The sequence below is a fragment of the Thamnophis sirtalis genome, unplaced genomic scaffold (genome assembly GCF_051295495.1).
Source record: "Thamnophis sirtalis isolate CommonGarterSnake01/CBP01778 unplaced genomic scaffold, rThaSir2_p1.2 scaffold_1, whole genome shotgun sequence".
Taxonomy (NCBI): Eukaryota; Metazoa; Chordata; class Lepidosauria; order Squamata; family Natricidae; genus Thamnophis; species Thamnophis sirtalis.
Genome location: NW_028261381.1, coordinates 23,943,288 through 23,964,997, shown reverse-complemented (window position 1 = coordinate 23,964,997; position 21,710 = coordinate 23,943,288). Strand labels below are relative to the sequence as shown.

Below are 21,710 nucleotides of genomic sequence, written 5' to 3'. Positions count from 1 at the left end.
CCAAGAAAAGTCTTCAAAGAAAAGAGAAAATAAAGGAATTCCAGTGGTGTCCTGAAAAAGCACCTTTGGGACAACCATTACCTGGATGACTGAGTATAGACTTGACCTTTGCAATATATTCAAAATATGTAGATATATGCATATTTTTTTATTTATTTTGTCATGTTTCTGTAGTGTACATCGGACCCTTTGCAAGCTGTATGCAACGGAATTTCATTTTAATGCATGACGATTATTGTATATTAAAGTGACAAAGTTAGTCTAACTCTTAAGTTTGCAGCATCCCCATGATCATGCGATCAAAATTCAGATGCTTGGCAAACTGGTTCATATTTAGGACATTTGCATTGCCACAAGGTGATGAGATCACTTTTTGTGACCGTCTGACAAGCATAGTCAACGGGGAAGCCTGATTCACTTAACAACTAAGTTATTAATTAATCAACTGCAGTGATTCACTTAACCAGTGAGGCAAGAAAGGTTGTAAAATGGGGGCAAAACTCACTGAACGAATGTCTCACTTAGCACCATAAATTTTGGGCTCAGTTGGGATCGTAAGTCAAGGACTACCTGTAGAGCCAAGTGTCTTGAGCACTTAAAAGAGCAACACAGTTATGTCTTTAATTACAATTAAAATATATGTCAACACTAGGCGTGGAGCAAAAGAGATCCCAATAAACATCTAGATTCAGAACTGGGAACCAGACAGATCCAGATGCCAAATGTATTCTGTAATTTACAGCCACAATATGATGGGACACTGGTTTAACAAAACATCAATAGTAATGTATGATTAGGGTCTGAATGTTTTACCCACTACAGAATGAAAGTGCTGCCTACCCAGTTAGCTGTCTTTGTTACTACTAGTCCCTACTATCCTGCCTCTGTTGGCTTTGTCTCAAGGCCTATGGTCACAATCTGGAGAAGCACAAACCATAAAGGAAACTGTGTGTTTTGAGTTCCTGGAAGGATGATTTATTAAGTCACCTTGTTTAAAAATGTTGACCCAAAGAAGTTTTCTAATATCTTTGCCTAATAGTAAGGGCTTCTTTGCAATATGTATTAAAGGAAAAGGATACGTTTATGGCAAAGAGAGATTTAACTGAATTTATATATATATATATATAAATTCATATATGTATATGTATATGTTGTATTTGTGCTGATAAATAAATAAAGGGAGACTAGTATAGATCTATTTCAAGCTATTTAGCTCTCATCAGCTAGCCATACCCTTACTGGGATTTGAACCTGGGCTATATTACATATTAGGCAGACATCTTAGCCATTAGGCCACAGGCTCTGATCCGTTATCAGCCAAGCCAGGGTGAAAGGTATCTATTAGATTTTACAACCCCCGGTATGCCCAAATATGGGAGGAAGATCACTACTTCCATTCTCTGTCCTTCGGCTCGTCACAAGAGACCATCCAGGCAGAAACCCAATATTTTTTTACTGTTGCCTTTTTGTTACATTTGTTGTATTTGTGCTGATAAATATAAATATATATATCACAAAAATATTAGCTGGCCTTTCAGAAACATTATTATAAATAACTTTTTAAATGAAAGTAAAATATTCCCTATTCATCAGGGTGGATAAAATCAAATGATTTTTTTTTTAAAAAAATCAAAATATTTTTTTGATTTAAATCAGATTTTTAAATTTAAATTGGATTTTTTTATCAAATTTATTCTAATAAAATGCTTTTGGAGTAAACATCTATCTAAATATAGTTTTCTATTTAAGATACATTAATAATTTAGTTTATTCAGCATGAAATGGAGCTTAGTTATGTAGGATGAGGCTGCAATATTGTGACTGGGTCACAGGAGGAGCAGCTGCGGAACAGATGATAGTTTCCCTTTAAAAATTATGATTTAAATCGAGTCGATTTAAATCAAGCCATTTTACTAGTAATTTAAATTATGATTTAAATCATGATTTAAATTGACTTGATTTAAATCAAATCCACCCTGGTATTCATATGCTATTTTGTCATCCAGCTTCATCTGTTTCTAATTTTTATGTAGCTTCTCTGCATTTTTATTAAATTCATCTAGAGATAAATATGTTTACAATTTACAGTTTGGTGCCAAAAGTTTGTTTCAAACCAGGTGGTACTCCTTCATACATTATTTCCAAGGAACCATATTTTGTAGTATGCCTCTTTTATTTTAACAAATAGATATAGAAAAATACTTAATTTTGTATTTGATTCATGTTATTGACAGGATTCTAACTATGTCTGATAAAAGTGAACTGAAGGCAGAGTTAGAACGTAAGAAACAACGCTTGGCTCAAATAAGGGAGGAGAAAAAAAGAAAAGAAGAAGAAAGAAAGAAAAAGGAAGTAAGGATTCTTTTTTCAAATTATACCTAACAGATAATTTGGTTACATACTAAAATTTAGTAATAGTAATTTTTGTTAATAACAGTATATGTCAAGTTTTGAATGCAGTTAGCAATCTTATCTTTCAGAAACATCAGATAAATAACACTAATAATTTCATAGAATCATTTTTCTCCCCAGACTTTACATAGCTCAATATATGCATTGTTTTATCTGTATCACTACATTACTACTAGTAATTAAAATATTTCTGATTAAATATAATCAAGGCTTTATGCTGATTTATGTTTAAAAGATATCTATTTTTGTTTCACACTTGAGTTCTTGGTGCCAGTATTTTTTCATTCTTAATTTGTTAAGGCGGTTCAAAACTACTTATATGCTCCCTGTTTGATTCAGTTCTTAAGATTCTCTTCTTGGAAAAAATAGGATTCTTCTCTATAAAAACAAATGCAAAGAGCTCTGCAAACTTCTTTAAAGTTTTAAATCTATTATTATTTGCTTTTCATTCACATTTTTAACCAATATTCTGAGATATTTATTGGCTATATTAATATGCTTAGCAATATACTCGGGTGGGGTGGGGTTCCGTCTTTTATCTGTTTGCATTTCTTGCTAAAGTTTTGTTCTTTTCTATTTCTATTTGGCCAATATTGAAGGAAATCTTACCAATTTTTCATTTCTACAAAAAGCCTTTTTATCTTACAATAGCTTCAGTTAGTGACACTTCCAAACTGACATCATCATGCATCTTAGTGGTATACTTCCTGACCAGCAATATTCTTCTGAGATGAGCCACTCTGATTGCTGTATTGAGTAATTTTTAAGGATCCTATAGATACACGAGAGTCTTTATATTTCATTCAACTCTTTTTGATTTTTGCATTTTAACAAGTGTTAAAATTAACACTATTTTTCTGTTTGGCATAATATTTGCTGTTAATATACAGCTGATAAAGTCAGTTAAAGCATACATGAATTTATATCACAATAAATTGGAGGTGATCTTCATGAATAGTGATAATGGATGAAATCTTTATGAACAAGTTTAAATTCAGATTGTTTGAAAAACTTAAGAATTATTATTGATATTAAATTCCTATGAGATCTCTTTCTAAACTGAGGACCAGGATAATAAAATTTGCTATGTCAGAGCAAAAGAAAATAAATATTTCTAGATTGTGGACAAATTAATTTGTTACTAAGACTTGTTCCATAGTAAAATTATCTTTTTTACCAAATTCTAAAAACTCATGGGAACTTACTAGGAAAAAAAATTTCTACTTATAATCAATAAACTATATAAAGGTCGTATGAAGGAGTTTTTGAATAACTATAACTGGTGGCCTGGAATATATTTTTGTTTGGCCATGTACGGTATTTTACTAGTACAAATACTAATTTACAGTATATCAGTAAATTATTGGTTGCAAGTCTACCTTAGTTCTTATTACTGCTATAGTAATCTGGAAGCTGAGCCTATTTTTCTGCATTGATCTTTAGAAATAAAGTGTTGAAAGTGTTTGTCTTGGCTTATAATTATATCATCCCCACTTACCTCAGCATAGTTACTAAGGATGTGCAGTGTTTCAGCTTCAATTTGGAATAGGTATTTTGGAACATATAGTACCTCTGTGAGTCATTAAAGCAGCCATATCTTATTTCCATTCTATGGAATATCTGTGTTTTAATGAATCACATTAAAGTGGCTTCTTCACAGGTGCTATGTTTGCATTTCTGTGTGTTCAAAAACAATGCACAGCCTGAATTATTATGTTCTGCTTTTCAAAAATTGGCTAAAACTAATATAGTCCTCTATTTCAATTTTTTAAAATACTTTCTGTTATCAATTTTAACAATACTAAATCATAATGCAGAATAATATAAAAATAGAAAATAAATATAAAGTGTAAAAGAAAAGAACCTTTCTCTTCCTTCAAATAGGATTGTTGCTATAAAATTTATTATCCAGATAACAAGGTAAGACTTTTAGTAAAATATTACAGATTTATTATCACCAAATATTTTTGTTTTAAAAACATTTTTTTAAAGATGTGAAATGACATATTCATTTTAATAAAATGCATAGACTGATCAGAAGAAAGATGCCGTTCCTGCACAAGATGAGTCTGACCTTGAAAAAAAGAGACGGGAAGCAGAAGCTTTGCTTCAGAGCATGGGTTTAACACCTGATACTCCCATGGGTAAGAAGTGTACAGAACAAAATGTCATGTAAATGTCTTTCATGCAATTAAACCTTAGCATGAAACTTGAATTACTCACTCATGCATGTACCTGATATGTGTTCATTATCACTACAGTTAACTTAGGAAACTTCTCAGAACACATTGTTCTGTCTGATTTAGAATTATTTTATTAGAATAATATTACTGATTTCTAATTCTTGCATCTCTTTATATTTCATCAACTAAAACTTTTAAGACTATTCCATTAAAATATAAAAATCAATGCAGCAAAAGGATTGTCAGCCTAGACCTCCAGATGTTTTTTACTACATCCAAATTGTTTAAGATTGCTACTCCTAATTTAAATGTTGCCAAATAAATATTTTCATTCTTCTTTTTCTAAGTAATTGAATGAAGAAAGGACCTATCAGTTCATAGAGTAGAAATATGATCCAGCAGAGACTTTTATTAGAGTTTGAGAGGAAGCTGGTTTTAGCTAAGTGTACTTCAGAGTTGAGAGAAACTTTTGAAGAGATTGTACCAGAAAGAACGGATATAAATTAACTCATTTTATATCATTTTCTCCAGTGGAAGCACGATGACTCCAATTCTATTGATAGAACCCCTCTTGTGAAACCGACATTTCTATTTGAAGTTTTTTAAAAGTTATTTTAAAATTCGCATCAGCCTAATACTCTTTTAAGTAAAATAGTTAACTAGTGTAGATAGTTACTGCCTATTAGCACAGAGTTAGAACTATGCCACAAGAGGGCATTGCAACATTGCAGGAAACTACCTCATTCATTTATTCATTCAATTTCCATAGCCACCAATCTCAGACAAGTAACTACTACTTGTTCAAGTTGTTTGAATGGGCCAATTTCTTAATGAATAAAGTAGTTTATTTGGGGTGCAAAAATGATTTATTTCTTTTAATATGAGTCTTAAAAATGAAGGATGTAATTTGGAAACAGCTGTCTAGAAAAATAGCCATATTTTAAAAAACAAAATATAAAATTCTATTTTTTTTAGCATTAGAAGCATTTAGGAAATCTTTTAAGCATTGGTTTCAAAAGTATACATTTTGTTTGTTCTAAAAATTATTTATTATCTGAAAAAATAGTCAAAGATAAATTGACTATAGTTCCAATTTCAAATATTATTTGGCTGTGACATTTTTAAATGTTAGATTAGAAACTTGGGGAATTTCACTGCAAAAGGTAACATTCCTGGTTATCTTTGTTCATGCATATATATAATATCAGGATAATTAAGAAATACCAGGGCTATATATATTTGAATATAATATGTTACCTACCCTGGAACTTCTAAACTCTGGAGCTTATTTTCAAATGTGTTAAAGTATTCTAATTAAAAGGAAGTTCTCAGCCTTCATTAGAGCACCAGAAATTACTGTGCTTGATTTCTTTGGATCATAATTAACTACATAATTTTCTGCATCTTTATTTGGAAGTAAACATTGCTTTGTTTGGTAGTCCTTATTGCTTAATAAGTTCTGTGAGGGCAAATATTTTTGATCCCTTATATGAAATATTGTCATTACTTTATTATTTTAGTTAGGCAATTCATATGCAAGAGCACCATTAACTACATATGGTTCCCATCTGTTAATGAGGGTTCTCATTATCCTTAATACCAGGAAAAGGAAAATATTGAAGCAAATAGCCAAAGTTCTACCTATAGAGGCCAAGAACCATAATCCCATAGTAAGCAGTTTCATATCAAAATGAGAGATTTAAATTTTAAAAGTTTAGTTTTTAGATCATGCATTAATTTAATTTTAGTTTTTAGATACTGCATTAATGTAAACTAATCTATTAACTGTTTAATTTAATAAACAATAGTCAATTGTATTAACCCTTACTGTAAGTGCTAATTCAGCAAGATCTTTCATTTTGCTTTGTTAATGCAAATTTTCAATATGTTTTGAAATTCTAAAAGCAAAACTAGTATGCAAATAAAATAATGCTATTTCCACTTGGTTGCATTTTTTAGTATTACTTATTGTTAAGTAGACTCCCTACAAATGTGAAATTTCCATTCAGAGTGCCATGAACAATAGAAAAGCTTTTGAAATTGAAAAAAAATCACATTGTTAAGTATTTTAAGCATTTCAATCTAAAAATATTTCATGAGCATTACTGGGAATGAGAGAAGCTTAGTTTACTATGAGATTATTCCTACTAATATAAAATAACCAGTAGATGGCAGCAGTGACTAGTTAAAATATTTAGAGTTACAAGGCCTCTAATTTGACAATGACAGAGTATTGTACAGATTAAAAACATATAATATAAAAAAACAAAAAATAAACAGGAGTATATGTAAGAGGAAAACAAACATGCCCTAATCTGAACAGATACTGCACACCAAATAGTTATACCATCCTATATCAAAGCTTGGGGGGGAATACAGATTTTCAGAAATCATTTAAAGGCTTGCAGGGGCAGGACACAGGACCATCCAAACCTCTATTCCAAAGAGCAGGAGTCATAACAGAGAAGGTCCATTTCCTAGGTTCCATCAGATAATTGATGCAGCTCATGTGACAGAGGACGTATATGGGCAAATCAGCATGTAGCCATTATTGCTTGTACTACTGAATTCTAGATCAGTTGCAACTTCTAAGTTATTTTCAAAGGCAGATCAAGTAGAGTAAATTGCAATAATTCACATATGAGATGACCAAGACATAGGTTCCCGTGAGAAGGGATCCTTTATCCACAAAAGGTTGCAATTAGCCTGTGAACTAAATTTGAGTGAAGGCTGTCCTAGCCATAGATATTACCTCCTCTTTAAGCAGGATGTCCAGGAGGATGCCCAATTGTGTGTTGGTTCTGTATGGGGAAATACCACTAATTTAGAACCAAAGATGAAAAATTTTGAGCTCCAGAAAGATTATGCACCCATAGTCTCTCAGGCTTATCGGGGTTGAATATCCTGCCTATCCTACCCTCACCCGTATTCCAGTTTTAAACAAGGACTCTTGACTTTAAGTCAACTGTCTCTTTTTAAAGTAATCAAATAATTAGTTGAACTAATGCTGGTGGTGAGGTGGTTTTTTTTTTCAAATTATCATTTAAGGTACAGTGGTGAAAGAAATAATGTATGCAAATTTTGGTAAGATTTTATCAATTTCATCAGTTCTATAGTAAGTTTCAGCTATTTAAATATATTTCACCCTCCATCGGTACCTATATTTTAATTATCTCATAATATTGAGCAATGCTGCATAGTGCAACACTGGAATAGGAATTGGCTGTCTCCCTTTTCTTTTATTGAGGCATACTGTGAGTATGACTTTTGTAAAAGGACACTGTAGATCAAAGCCAATACATTTAACCACAATAATGGTGAAAATATGTTTAGTGTACAAATAATTTTCTGTGAAAAATTCTGTTTTCTCTAAAATCAAAACAGTAAAGAACGTACAATCCTACTCTCTTCAGTAATTAAAAAAATCATTTAAGGCTAACCACTGCCACTTGACATTTCAGATTTTTTTAAAATTAAAATTAAATGTGAGAACTGGGAAACAGAATGGACTGAAAATAAATTATTTCAATACATAATAGAACATTTTACAAGTCCTTATCTGCAAAATGCCCTAGGATTCACCATCAACCTCTTCTAAAACTAATTGCAGAGACGTAATTTTCATAGAACCTGTAAGCCGCCTAGAATTACTCTGTAGAAGAGATGGAGGCATTAAAAAAGCAATAAAATTAAAATAAAATAAAATAAATAACCTTGCCTGCCATTCTGTTGTTCTTGTGTAGCAGTTTTTCAAGATAATGTCTGGAAAGGATAATAATCTTAGTTCTTTCTCTCCTGATTCTTTCCTCAAAACATATGGGAATTCTACGCAATGCATTGCATTTTTAATTACTTAATTTCTAAGAAAAGGTTATTGCCATTATATTAATAATCTATATTTTCCTTGCATTTTAAGTAACATCTTTTAATATTATCCCAAAATGCATTTAATACTGCATGAATCTCCAGCATGATATGTTAACATTGTCTTTTCCCCTTTTTTTCTATTGTTCATTTTCATCCATTTTATTTATTTTTGTTTTCTTTTGTTTACCATCACTTTTTAATGCTTCCATGTTAAATTAATTTGGAAACATCCTAAGCTGTGCAACCTCTACGACTAGTAACAGCGGATACCTGTCTGTTTCACTATTTAGTCCCTCCTCCTATGTCTCCATCTTCGAAATCTGTGAGCACACCAAGTGAGGCTGGAAGTCAGGATTCTGGTGATGGTGCTGTTGGTTCAAGGTATGGTTCAAGGTTTTCTCGGAATAATTGATATTGTGAAGTATAAAATACTTTGTTAGGGTATTTTTCAGTAATATAATACACGTATCAAAAGATATAGCCCATTCTTCTTGGCATGTCACAAGACATCCCAATGGCTTTCTCCTCCCTCTATTCAGCAGAATTTGTTTGAAAATGGAGGCCAGTGCTTTTCAGTTTCTCAAGGCAGCTTCTTTTCCATTAAGCATGCTTGCCAAAATGTGTCTTGAATTGTACTAAATTCTCAGCTAAAACTCTGGAAAATCAAATAAGAAAATGAAAGTGTTTAAGTTGAGATAATGACAGGTATGCCTATACTAAGGAAAGAGAGTCCATGTAATATGTAATTTTCTGAAGGTTCCTAATGTTTCTAATTCCTCTACTGATATTTTCCTAATGTTGCATCTTGGATTGACACTCATTTGAATAAAATACAATTTAATTAAATCATTATGTTCTTTCATTTCTACAGGCAAAATAAATAATCAGATATTTATTATCAAGTATATTTTTTTGCTGCTGCAGTATGTCAAAATACTCTAATGCTTGGTTTCACTTTATAAAAAAGTTAGTATGTCTGATAATCGACAAAATTGTTATTGGCATGGGGTGAGATGGGAAAAGAGATAGAAGCCTTGGTAGCTTACTAAATAGATTTGAAAATAATACTATGTTTTCTTCTATGGCCTTCTGCTGCTTTGTATTTATTGATTGTGGTGATATCTAATTGAGTGTTCTTCTCCTGTTCATCATTCCTTGTCTTTTTGAGTTGTGCCATTAGATTTCTTATTTTAATGTCCCAGGTTTCTACATTTCTACCACTGTACTAGTGTTTCTTTCTTTTAAGTAGCTGTCTTAGAGGTTTAAAGGATCAGTTAGAGCAAATTTTGCAAGAAGTAAAAAGGGAGAGAAAGGCCTGCTTCTATTAGTGTAAGTAGCTATGTTTCATAGTCTACAGGTTGAAACATAATGATTACTACTTGATTTTTTTAAATCTCTGGTTTACTATTAATAAACATAGTAATCTCTAGATTTATTTAACCACAGCCAGTTTAACATCATCATGTGGTCAGGTTAATATGTAGAGTAGGAGTTAATTATGCCTTTAAGCTATAAGTTTCACTTGTACCTATAATACTTGTATGAGTAGAAGACAGGGTGTGCTGCAGGCAGATGCTATGGAGTATGAGTGGGTGTTACAGGCAGGCACTATGGAGGGCAGGTGAAAAAGCAGCAGGAACAACGTGCAACCTCCTCCTGACTTCTGCCTTGATTTGGTTGTGGGTAAGTCAAGGAACATTGCAAATCACAGATCACATGAACACAGTTTGCTGTGATGTTATAAGCTGGGCACCAAGTGCTTAGACTGGGAATATTTGACTTTGAGGCTACTGTGCCAGTCAGAACTCTGAGGACTGATTGTAACTCCCAGTCATTCAACACCATTATAACTTTGAATTGTTGCTCAACTAATAGTTGTAATCTGAGAGCAACCTGCAGCCTGATTTCTTTGTATTAATTGGTGTTACTACTTACATCAAAGTTCTCTGCCACAGGATAATATCAACAGGATGTGTTTATTGTAGGTTTCTTCTGATAAACAGTATATAGATTCAAATGTTATAGCAAGTACAGTTCTGAAGGTAGTATATATTCTTAGTATTTTGGTATAAATTGGGGGAAAAAAGCTTATAGATTTTTTTTAAAACTACCATTATATTTGCTTAGAAATGCTAAATAGAATGCATTTCTAAGCAAATATGCAATAGATGCATAAGAAATTGCTGAATTTTATAGTTATAGTTGTAACAATCTTATTAAATTTAGTCTAGTTTGTCTAGAAAACCCACTATAATCAGTCTGGAAGCTAGTTAAGTGTATAAGAATGAATTGGTTAAAAGGCACTTTAATCCTGCAAGATCAGCTTTTAAAAGAATCTTGTGGATTATTTAAGATTACCGTGGTGTTAAATGTATACAACAAATAAAATATTGATAGGGCCCAGCATAACCTTACAGGCATTCCTAAAGACTCTACTTTTAAAGTTTTTTAAAAGTATTTATTTAACAAAACTAAAAAACATAAAACTAAAAAAATCATACATATTGACAAAAAAAGGTGAAATACATAATTTGAAAAGATTATTAAATATAAAGATAACAAAAACATATTTAACAATTCATTTACCAATAACAAGAAATCAGGAAGGTGACAGAAGCATTAAACACTAGTATTAATAATAAAAGATTTTAAAGAAATGGCCTATACAGCTGCAAAATTATAAAAATGAATTATTCATCTTATCTTTTATTGCATGTTGTTAGTAAAATCTCCGAATACACAGTCACATATGAATTTTAAATTGCCCTTGGGAAGTTTTCAGCTGACTCAGAAAGCTTTCTTGTCACTGATATGGTTGATTTGATAAATTTGAGTGATCTTTCTATGATTGGTGCCAACATCTGCATGACTTGGCATGATTGCTGCCAACAGTATTTAAAATATGCCCTAGATAGATAGAATTTATTATGACCAGATTTCAAAATAAAATGTTAGAAACAATGCAGGGTAAGAATGTTACATAAGTAATGCTGCATTTAGCAAAACATGTGAATATTTACTTTCCTCCTGATTTTAAAACTGCAGCGATGAGTGGAATCATCTAGGCAGTTGTATGGTTGGGCAATATCCTAGTGTAGGTTGCCATCCTGTCCAACAGTTACTGGGAAACTACTGTATTTTTCTGAGTATAAGACCTCCCAAAAACAGCCCGTTTTTCACGAAAATGGGCCTATTTTTTTTTTCAAAAAAGGGCATGAATAGCCCTTAGGAGGCTTGTAGAGTGCTCCTAGGGGGGTGGGGGCAAAATTGAGCAAAAAAATTGTCCATTTTCTGCTCATTTTTGCCCTCCCCAGCCCCCAGGAGTTCTCTGAAAGCCTCCTACAAGCTATGCACGGCCATTTTTGTGAAGGGGCGGGGTTTCAGGAGGCAAAAAATGCTGTATTCAGTGTATAAGATGCACCCAGATTTTCAACTTCTTTTTTGAGGGGAAAAGGTACATCTTATACTCTGAAAAATACGGTACATGCTAAAGTTTACCTCAAAGTCTTAGACATGTAGATCAGTTTGGCAAGGCTTCTTTGCCCCAGCCACCATTCCCCCCTCAATCTTTACCAGGAATTCCCACTGCTTTTTGCTTAATAACATGCACATTTTAGGGTTACAACGGCAAGCAGGATTGACTAGACCAATAAATAATGCAGTTGGATGATGTCTCACTTTACAAACAGATAGTTTAGCAATGGCATCCCAATCCCAATTGCCATCATAATTCAAGAACCAACTGTTCATTTTTGGGGGTGGCTAGTCAGAAATCCAGTCTCCCTAGAGAAGAGCCTAATGCTGGGAAAGATTGAGGGCAAAAAAAAGAAGGGGACGACAGAGAATGAAGTGGCTGGATGGAGTCATTGAAGCAATAGGCATGAGCTTAAATGGACTCTGGGGAATGGTAGAAGACAGGAAGGCTTGGAGGAACGTTGTCCATGGGGTTGCGGACACGACTTTGCAACTAACAACAACAAGAAGCCAGAAATTACATAGCTGATTCCTTGCCATTCTTCAATAAGATTTGCTTTGTGTTTTTCAGTGCAACTAGGAAGTAAAATGCAATTTATAGAATACTTGGAAATAATCTTACTTGCTTACCAGCCTTACTTTGTCCTATAGCGGTAAGCATATTGCAACCATTTCATCCACAATATTTTATCCAGTAGAGATATTCAAGCCTGATAAGTCAGCTTTTCAATAGAATCCCACTAAAATATGTAGTCTGCTATGATTTATTTGCTAATTATACATTCATATAATAATTCTCTTTTAATAAACTTGTAATTCATCAGTTTCAAAGATAATAATAATCCTGTCTTACTGATATAGTTTCTATGAATTTATTATATTAAGATCATTTGGCTGCTGATAAATTTACAGTGATTTCACTTGATGGTGCAGCTTGGGCTGTCAGGCTATAATATGTCATTTTTTCCTTCTCTTTGTGTTTTCCACAAGTGCAGGGTCTGCTTTTTTTGGATCAACCAAATGTTAATCAATTGGTTGCAACTGGAATTGATCAAATAGCTTGTTGCCCAAGCCCGACATCATGAGCTAACAGTAAAATGACTCACCCTAAATCACCCAGCTGTCTTTCATATTTTAGGCAGGACTATAACTCACAGTCTCCTGATCTCTAATCTGGTGCCTTAACCATTAGACCATACTGGCGCTCTTACTGTAATAAGCCTTCTCAATTCATATTCATTTAAATTAGTAGAGAGTTAGGAATATTTACAGAACAAGTCAGGATAGTGTTTGACCTCTTAATGTCCCCAGAAAGCACAGTAATGTAATCTCTTATTAAAAAAGCGTAAATAGTTCTATACCTGCTGAAAGTTTTAAGATCAAAGAAATCATAGAGTACTTACTGGTAAGCCACCTGCTTGATTTTTTCAAATATAGGTGAATTAATTGAGTTTAAATGAATAAATAAATGTTTCCCTTTTTTGCTACTAACAAAATTGATTAAAAACAAGATTTAAAATATAATAAATATAATAAAATTGAAAATATAATAAAATCAAGATTAGACACTGCAATGTATATTCTTGAAACTTTGGGTAACTGGGAGAATGAGAACTAATGAAAAGTTTACCTACTATGTATTTACTGTAATGTTTTGTTGGTTGCTTGCTTTTTGTGAACCTTTATTAAGATCTCTTAAAGAATATACATGAGAATTATTGGATTTAAATTTTTATAGATTTTGAATAATGGAAAGTGTAAACCAGTTATACTCAATATACATGAGTCTCAAATTATTTTCAGGTTGCAGAAAACCAATTTCAATATTTATAATAGGGAAGAAAATCTGTGTATTCAGAGTGTAAAGCTGGTCTTTTTGCATACATTAGAGGAAATGGGAGTTAAAGAGATAATTGAACACTCCTTATACTGAAGGTAGGACAGAAAGCTAAAAAACTGTGAGAAAGAGGCAGAGTAAAAAAGGAAACAGAAAGGTAGAGGATTTAATTAATTAGGATTTAATTTAATAAAAGAAAGAGACACTAGTTGCCTTTGAGAATAGTGTTTTGTGCCTTATTATTTATAAACAACTGTTCCTCTGAGTAAATGAGAGACAGAAGGTAATAATTCTACCCAATAATGACAATGACATTCTTCAAAGAAAAAAGCTGATAAAAAGTAACATTAATATAAACACTTTTTTGGGGGCCTTGGCAACATGATTATATCCCAATAATAATTTTTGGAATAATTATGCCATTTCTGACTCCAGACTATTGGCAGTATACATAAAAATAGTTAATAAAATGCATATGCATATTTAAAGAAAGTATTCAAATAAATATATTAAATATATTTGCTTTTACATTTTCATTGCAATATGTTGCATTGTATGTTTATTATATGAATATACTAGCTTCTGCATCATGCTCTAAGACTACTTTTGATTCACTGGAATTTAAGCATATGTAGAATAAGTTTATTAAACATGCTGTTTTCTTGACATTGGATGTCTTGGGTTGGTTTTAAATTAAATGGCATAAGCCCAAGGCTGTGCTTAACCCGTAATTATAGCAATGTCATGTCTTGGAAACACTAGCAGTAGTATATCCCAGTGGAAAAGCATTTTTTCTATACCCAAAGGTTTATGTGTTGACTCATTTCCTTTACCAATATGACAATTTCCTGAACATATTTCATGCTTGGGGCAAGATTACAATATGTTAATGAAATGGATCAGATGGCACAACTAAATCTGTGTATCTATGTTATCAATGTGCTAACATGTTTTTCATGGTTTTGAAATTATAATTCTTCCAAAATATAATGTATCTAGTAATACTATCAATTGCACCTAATTAAAGAAATCTTTGTTGGCTAATTTTAAAACATTTACTTTGCATGTATTTTGACATGAATAAAATTGATGAATCACAGATTTTATAAATAATTAATTTATTTAACATTAATACTTTAAAAATGTAGCATATTAATACGCTTATGAAAAGGTACTGTAAACTATTTGATTAATATAATATTGCAGTCATAATTAGGGGTACCATATATGGACTGCAGAAATCTAGGCAGCAGCAAAAAGATACCGAAAACAATTGGTTTTCAGATGTTGTTAGCCCGTATATGATATTACTAGCAATGCTAATTGTTTGTATTTTAATTGATTATATATTGCATGTTTTCCTGTAGCACTGAATGTCTACTTGATTTTCACTAACTGACCTTTTGGCATTTCTTTGTTTTTGAAACCATAATATGAGTAACAATAGCCTTAACAATTCATAGACTGTACTTGCTTCACTAATCTATGGCCTTTTTTACTAATGCTGCATGGTTGTCCTTCAACCTATGTATCAGGACGCTGCATTGGGATACTGATCCATCTGTTCTACAGCTCCACTCTGATTCCGATTTGGGGTACAGCAGAGTTTTTTTTATCTTCCATCTTTATGTAGCAATTGTTTATATATGTTCAAAGTAAGATTCTTAAAAATAACATGTGAAACCATTTTTCTTGTGATTATGTTTTAGTAAGTAATAATATAGTGTTGAATTTATTAATCAGCAGGTTTTTAGAATACATTTCCAAACAGTAAAAAGCTAGAAAATATGTGTTTGGGAAAACTGACTAACAGAATTGGAGGGGAAAAAAACCTGTAAATACAACATAAATTACAATTCTGGATTGTCACTTTTGAATTTACATTCAGCACTTTAAGTTTTACTTATTTACTAAATCTTCTTTCTAGTTTTTAAAAAATAATTTATTACCTTTTGATATTTGTAATAAAGTATGACTCTGCAAATAAGTCTGTTTACAAACTTATAGTGCAGCAATTAAATTGGCCTATCATATAGGAGTAAAGAATAAACAATTGCACTGGGAAGAGTATAATATAAATATTATATTTATACTTTATTACAGTGGGTGAAATAGAACAGGACTATAGAACAGGGCTTTTCTATCTTATAACATGTTTGAGAAGCATAGGTGCATTATGACCAAAATACAGTAGACATATATTCAGATGCTTAATGTGAACTATCTCGTGATGTATTATGATAGTGCATGCAATACTTTGGATTTAGTTTTGAAGAGGTACTTTTCAGGAATGCAAACATGGCTCTTAACTGCAGCTCCCTAAAGATGTCTGGTCTGTTTCTATGATCACACAGCTGTAGCAGGAGCCCCCCTCTCCCCTGCTCAATAGTTACATGTTCCTTTGCATTCCGGCACACCTCTCTCAAATCAAATCTGTGCATTCCTATCATGAAGTTCTTCAGGGATTTCATGAATCTAATTCAAAAATCATTGCACAATGGTGTCTTAATTATAATTGATTTCAACATGATAAGATACTTTATAAGCTAAATTATAACTATTGAGTTAACATATAAAGCACATGCTTTATATTAGGTCTTGCACATTATTTATTGTTGTTATTAGCATTTCTATATGGCAGAATAAGAGAGAAAATAATCAAGTAAAAAAATCAGTTATCCTGTAGTGATGTTTTAGAATTCTTTGAAGGTATTTTGAGAGTATGGGTCTGTACATGACCATCCATAAAATTCTGGAATGAATCCATTTTATTTACCTTTAATAGCAACTTATCCAAAATCCACTAATATTTATGCCAGAAACAGTATAAGAAATTGTGATCGATTTTAGTATAGTTATATTGATTTTCTGTCAAATTTTCACATAGAACTTCTCCATAGAATACTTGTGTTGGGCACGGTGTTGTAAACACATTCCTTAAAATGTCCCACTTCATTTTCTTTAGACGTGGACCTATTAAACTTGCAATGTCCAAAATTACTCAAGTTGACTTTCCTCCTCGAGAAATGGTCACATATACAAAGGAGACCCAAACTCCAGTTATGACTCAGCCTAAAGAAGGTAAATATAAATATCATTCTTACTGTTTCCTTATACATCAAGAACATATTTCTATAAAAAGACTTATATGTGACAAGGTAAGTATCATAAACCTTGATATCGAAAATAAATTCAATACTTTTATTGTGGAAAATATTAAAAAATATTTGCAGAAAGGAAAACAATTGTGTCAAGAAATTTGAATTGACAAAGAATTCTGGCTTATTTCTTAGATGCTCTTACCTTCATTTGATATTTTGATAAAGTATCATATACAGGTATTTTCCTCTTAGAGAAATAAGGCTTTGCAGAGTTTCCTTAACATAAAATAAATTGTAGAACCAGTTAGGGCAACAAAAGGCACATTTATAGACAAAGTGGCCATGCACAATTATAGCTTTAAAAAAGTTTTTGAAAAAGTTAGCATATTTAGAACATGCAAAATGGCTTTCTATTTTGACACTGGGATGTGCTGTGGCAAAAACTAAAAACAAAACATTTTTGACATTTTTTTTTTGACATTTTAATTAAGATTTATAGGCCGCCCTTCTCCCTGAGGGGACTCAGGGCGGCTTACAATCACAGGGAAGGGGGGTGCAATAACAAAAGACAAACAGTGAGTGAACAAAATAAAATAATAAAACACAACTTGCATTCTACAGTCAACACTCGGGCGGGTAAATTAAGAGCCTATCCCCAGGCCTGCTGGGAGAGCCAGGTCTTAAGGGCCGTGCGGAAGGTCTGGATGGTGGTGAGGGTACGAATCTCAACGGGGAGATCGTTCCACAGGGTCGGAGCTGCAACAGAAAAGGCTCTCCTCCGTGTAGTCGCCAGTCGACATTGACTGGCAGATGGAAACCCCTGGAACTATGTCTCTGCATGTTAAAAATGTGTTCTAAAAGACTGGGTAACTATCTAGAACACGGGTGTCAAACTCACATTGCTCTCACATGACAAATTGCAACATTTTCCCCCTTTGTGAAGCTGGGGTGGGCATGGCCTGCATATGACGCATCCGGTCCATGGGCTGCCAGTTTGACACCCCTGATCTGGAAGAAACTGGATGGTATGGGAGTGAGGTGCAATCATAATTGCCTCTCATCATTCTTTCTAGTTTGTATGCATAACAATATTTAGTTCTGACAAAAAACACATTTTCTCTCCCTCCCTCCCACTCCCTCCCCCCCTCCTCAAGGCAGCAAACGTGCCTAATTTTTGACCCCCATTTTTCCACAATAAGCCTTTGAGGAGTGGGGATGGGGGTTGGACTGAGAGTGATTGGCCCAAAGTCACCCAGTCAGTTTGTGTGTTTGTGTTTAAAACTTACAATATCCTGGTTTCTTGGCCAGCATCTTAACCACTGTAATAAATAGGCTTTGTTATAATTAACAATTAATTCCCTATATAGATGGTCCTCAGTTACCAATCACTTGTTCTGCAACTGTTCAAACAACAATACTGAACAAGTGATACTTATGATTGTTTTTGAAGTTCTGGTAGGTGCAGTATCCATGCAGTCACATGATTATGGTTTGTAGCCTTCCCTTCTGGCTTCCCACAAGCAGAGTTGGAGGGGAAGCCAGCAGGAAATCAGAAGTTGTAGTCATATGAAGTCCTCATTTAATGACCCACAGTGATTAACTTAACAATGGTAAGCTAAGACAGCTTTGCTAAGCAACATGTTCATGTGATATCACACTTTACAACTGCATTACTTAGTGACAGAGGTTCTTATCCCAATTATTTTTGTTAAGTGAGGACTACCGGTAATTGTTCTCTGTTTCTTGTCATAGATAAACAGATCCAATTTTTATGTATGTGTACTGATGTAGACATGTAGACAAAATTCCATAGAAAGTGTTATGAAGGTTATGGTTGGGTACTTGAAGAGAAAAATGGACGTTGGCAACAGATTCATAGTGCATCGGTATGGTTAGGAGAGCGCTGACTATTTGAGCCTTCCCTGTTTACATTTTGTGATAAAATACATAGCAAAATCCCATTGGGGGGGAAACCCACTTAGGGTCAGGTCAGCGTGGAGTCAGAGAGAAAATTGGACATAGGTGTGTATAAATATGTAGAATGATTGCTCTTTTAATTATCAAGTAGTCTGGTTAGACTCTCAATATGGATTACAAATCTATTTTAAGATTAAAAAACACTTCTATTTTTCTTCTGTTCAATTGTGCTCATTTCTTGGAGACCACCTGGACAAGTCCCTGCACTTTTCTTGGAAAGTGTTTTGAGAAGTGGTTTGAAATAGCCTTCTTTCTAGGGTCTGAGAGAAAGTGACTGGCCCAGCATCACCTAGCTGGCTTCATGTCCCAGGTGGGACTAAAGTACATTGTCTCCTGGTTTCTAGCCTGATGCCTTAACCACTATTTTATTTTATTTTTTATTTATTTATTTATTTTTATTTTATTTATTTTATTTATTATTAAATAAATAAATAAATAAATAAATAAATGTCCCAGGTGGGACTAAAGTACATTGTCTCCTGGTTTCTAGCCTGATGCCTTAACCACTATGCCAAACTTGCCCTCAAATATGTCTTAACTTTATATTAAAGAGTTATACTAAAAGGTGTCCTGCAAAATATAGTTTTTATGCTATATATTCTATTTATTTATTCATTTGTGCATTATTTATATATTCCTATTAGACTAAGAACTAAAAAAAAATGTAGAAGGCAGTGGTAAACTTCTTCCTAACTGTTGGTTACAGGGATTTTGAGTCAAACTCAACTCAAGAATTAAAGTGGGGGAAAAGTAACAAAGTATCTTGCACAATGTAAAAAAGCAAAAAATAAAATAAGGAAGTAACAGGTCAAAAGAGCAGCTATACGAGAATATACATATAAGAGATCCAAACATAAAGAAAGGAAGGAAGATTACCTTTCTTGGGAAGGAGGAAGGGGAGGTTCTGTTTTGAATCTTACAGTTTTCCCAGAATAGCTTATGAACTTCAGCAGAAGCTGTAGGGAGCAGATTTGATGCTCAAAAGGCATATGATGCATGCCCATTGCATGGTCTGCTTGAAAAATTGTCTATAAAAGCAAAGATGTCCCCTTTTTTAGAAACTGAAAATGATTAGGAAGTTGTAAAGACTTGGTTCATTAATTATCTTCTCATTCTTAATATTTTCAGGTTTTAACAATTGGAAAACAATAACTCCATAATTGCTCTATATTATAGCTCTATATTATAGATATATTTGAGCTTCCATTTCTGGATGTATTGTTCAGTATGAAAGTACTAAATTATTACCTATACTTAATTCTTACAATGTTCCCATAACAAAATAATATATATGGACAGAATATTGTGTGTTAATAATTGTAATTTCCAGTCTTGTACTCTATTGTATATGTAAGACACAGTAGACCCCTGATATGAATAAATAGTCCCAGAACATAGGGAAAATAAAAGTCACCATACGTACTCCTTTTTCTTAATTGCCTGTGCAATGTTTTATAGTACTTTAGTATTGATCAAACTGAAGATTCAGTAAAATATTAGTCTCATGTGTTTCTGTACTTCTTTCCTGAAAGAAAAATGTATACAAAGGAAAAGTAGTCAAGTTAACACGTAAGTTAGAGGTTTGATTGTTGATGTGTATCTTCAAAGTGACTTCAGATTGCCTGTCTGTTATTCCCCAATACAAGTAACAATCAGTTAGCTTCCATTGAATGAAAGCTTGTCGTTATCTTGCAGTATTACTGATAGGTGTCACTGTCAGGACTTTGATGCATAGGATTTTTAATAGAATGAGAAAAGAAAGGTAAGCAGGGATGCAAATGAGGCCTCTAGCAGAGAAGTGAATCTAACCAAATTATCTCAACTTAGTGCTTTAATATTGTCAAACTTTTATCATTTGAAAAATTCTAAATCTAGAAAAATTCTAGATGTAATACAAAAAGATTTGTCCTTCCTTCTACTATTTTTAAGAAGTATCTGCCAAAAACAAAATAAAACAGATAGTAAATGTGATCTGAAGACACTTCGGCTTAACAAAAGACACCCATTTCACAGATGATTTAACTTTGATTAACCTACTCTGCAACAACAGACCACGCAGACAACTGGAACTTCATTCTCTTAGAGTTGTAGCAAGGCGCTGTCTAATTTACAGTCTGCTTTTCTTCTCATCTCAACAAAATATAGCACAATTTTGATGTTAACACTAAGTAAAAATTCACTGGTTCATTTACCATTCATTGAGAAGAGATTTGGCATTTTTAAAGTAACTGCTACTTTTACAGATTTTTAATGCTTGCCTTGTAACCTTAGATCCTCTGTCAAGGAAAAAAACATAGTAACCACTTAGTATATTGTAATAAATATTCATCAGTAAAATGATTTGACATGTAGTTTCACTCCTCATTGTTATGTTCTTGCGTGGCAGTGTAGCTTTTAATGTGAAATAAATAAAGCATTTCTGCACCATTGGGGTAAATCTTGAATGCTGAATAATAAAAGAGATTACAGCAATGAAATAAAAGAGCTGGACATTTTTTCAAAATATTTTTCTGGGCCTAATCCAGAATGGTACAACTGGTGCATATATATTAGATTGTAAGCAATACTGTTCAACTTTTGCTGCTGTTTAGTACTCTGATTTTAATTCATACATAATACTGTATTTGTAACACCTTGTACATAAAATATTAGTCATGAAAATTGCCATTTTAAATAGTACATTCTATAGGACATATATATTGGCAAGAAAAAATAAACCTGTATGACAATTTAATTATAAAGTTTGGATAATTTTGCATTTTTATTCTGTGGTCCGTTTTTAGTAGAACCATTGATGTATATGAAGCTTTATTGAGAAGCAAACAAAAATGGATACTTATAGCTGCACTTGAAGATGGA

General features: G+C 32.8%; 1 protein-coding gene across 4 annotated transcripts in view; it reads left to right on the top strand.

The window, feature by feature from the left end:
* DYNC1I2 (dynein cytoplasmic 1 intermediate chain 2) overlaps positions 1–21,710 on the top strand; it is a 39,639-nt gene that overhangs the window by 840 nt on the left and 17,089 nt on the right. Inside the window, exons 2-6 of one of the 4 annotated variants that reach the window (XM_014068207.2) lie at positions 2,235–2,352; positions 4,442–4,556; positions 8,699–8,843; positions 15,309–15,368; positions 16,739–16,854. In XM_014068207.2, coding sequence (XP_013923682.1) covers positions 2,245–2,352; positions 4,442–4,556; positions 8,699–8,843; positions 15,309–15,368; positions 16,739–16,854 — 544 coding nt within the window. In that variant the 5' untranslated portion in view covers positions 2,235–2,244. The remainder of the gene's footprint in view (positions 1–2,234; positions 2,353–4,441; positions 4,557–8,698; positions 8,844–15,308; positions 15,369–16,738; positions 16,855–21,710) is intronic. The other 3 variants (XM_014068209.2, XM_014068210.2, XM_014068211.2) reach the window with 3 other exon arrangements.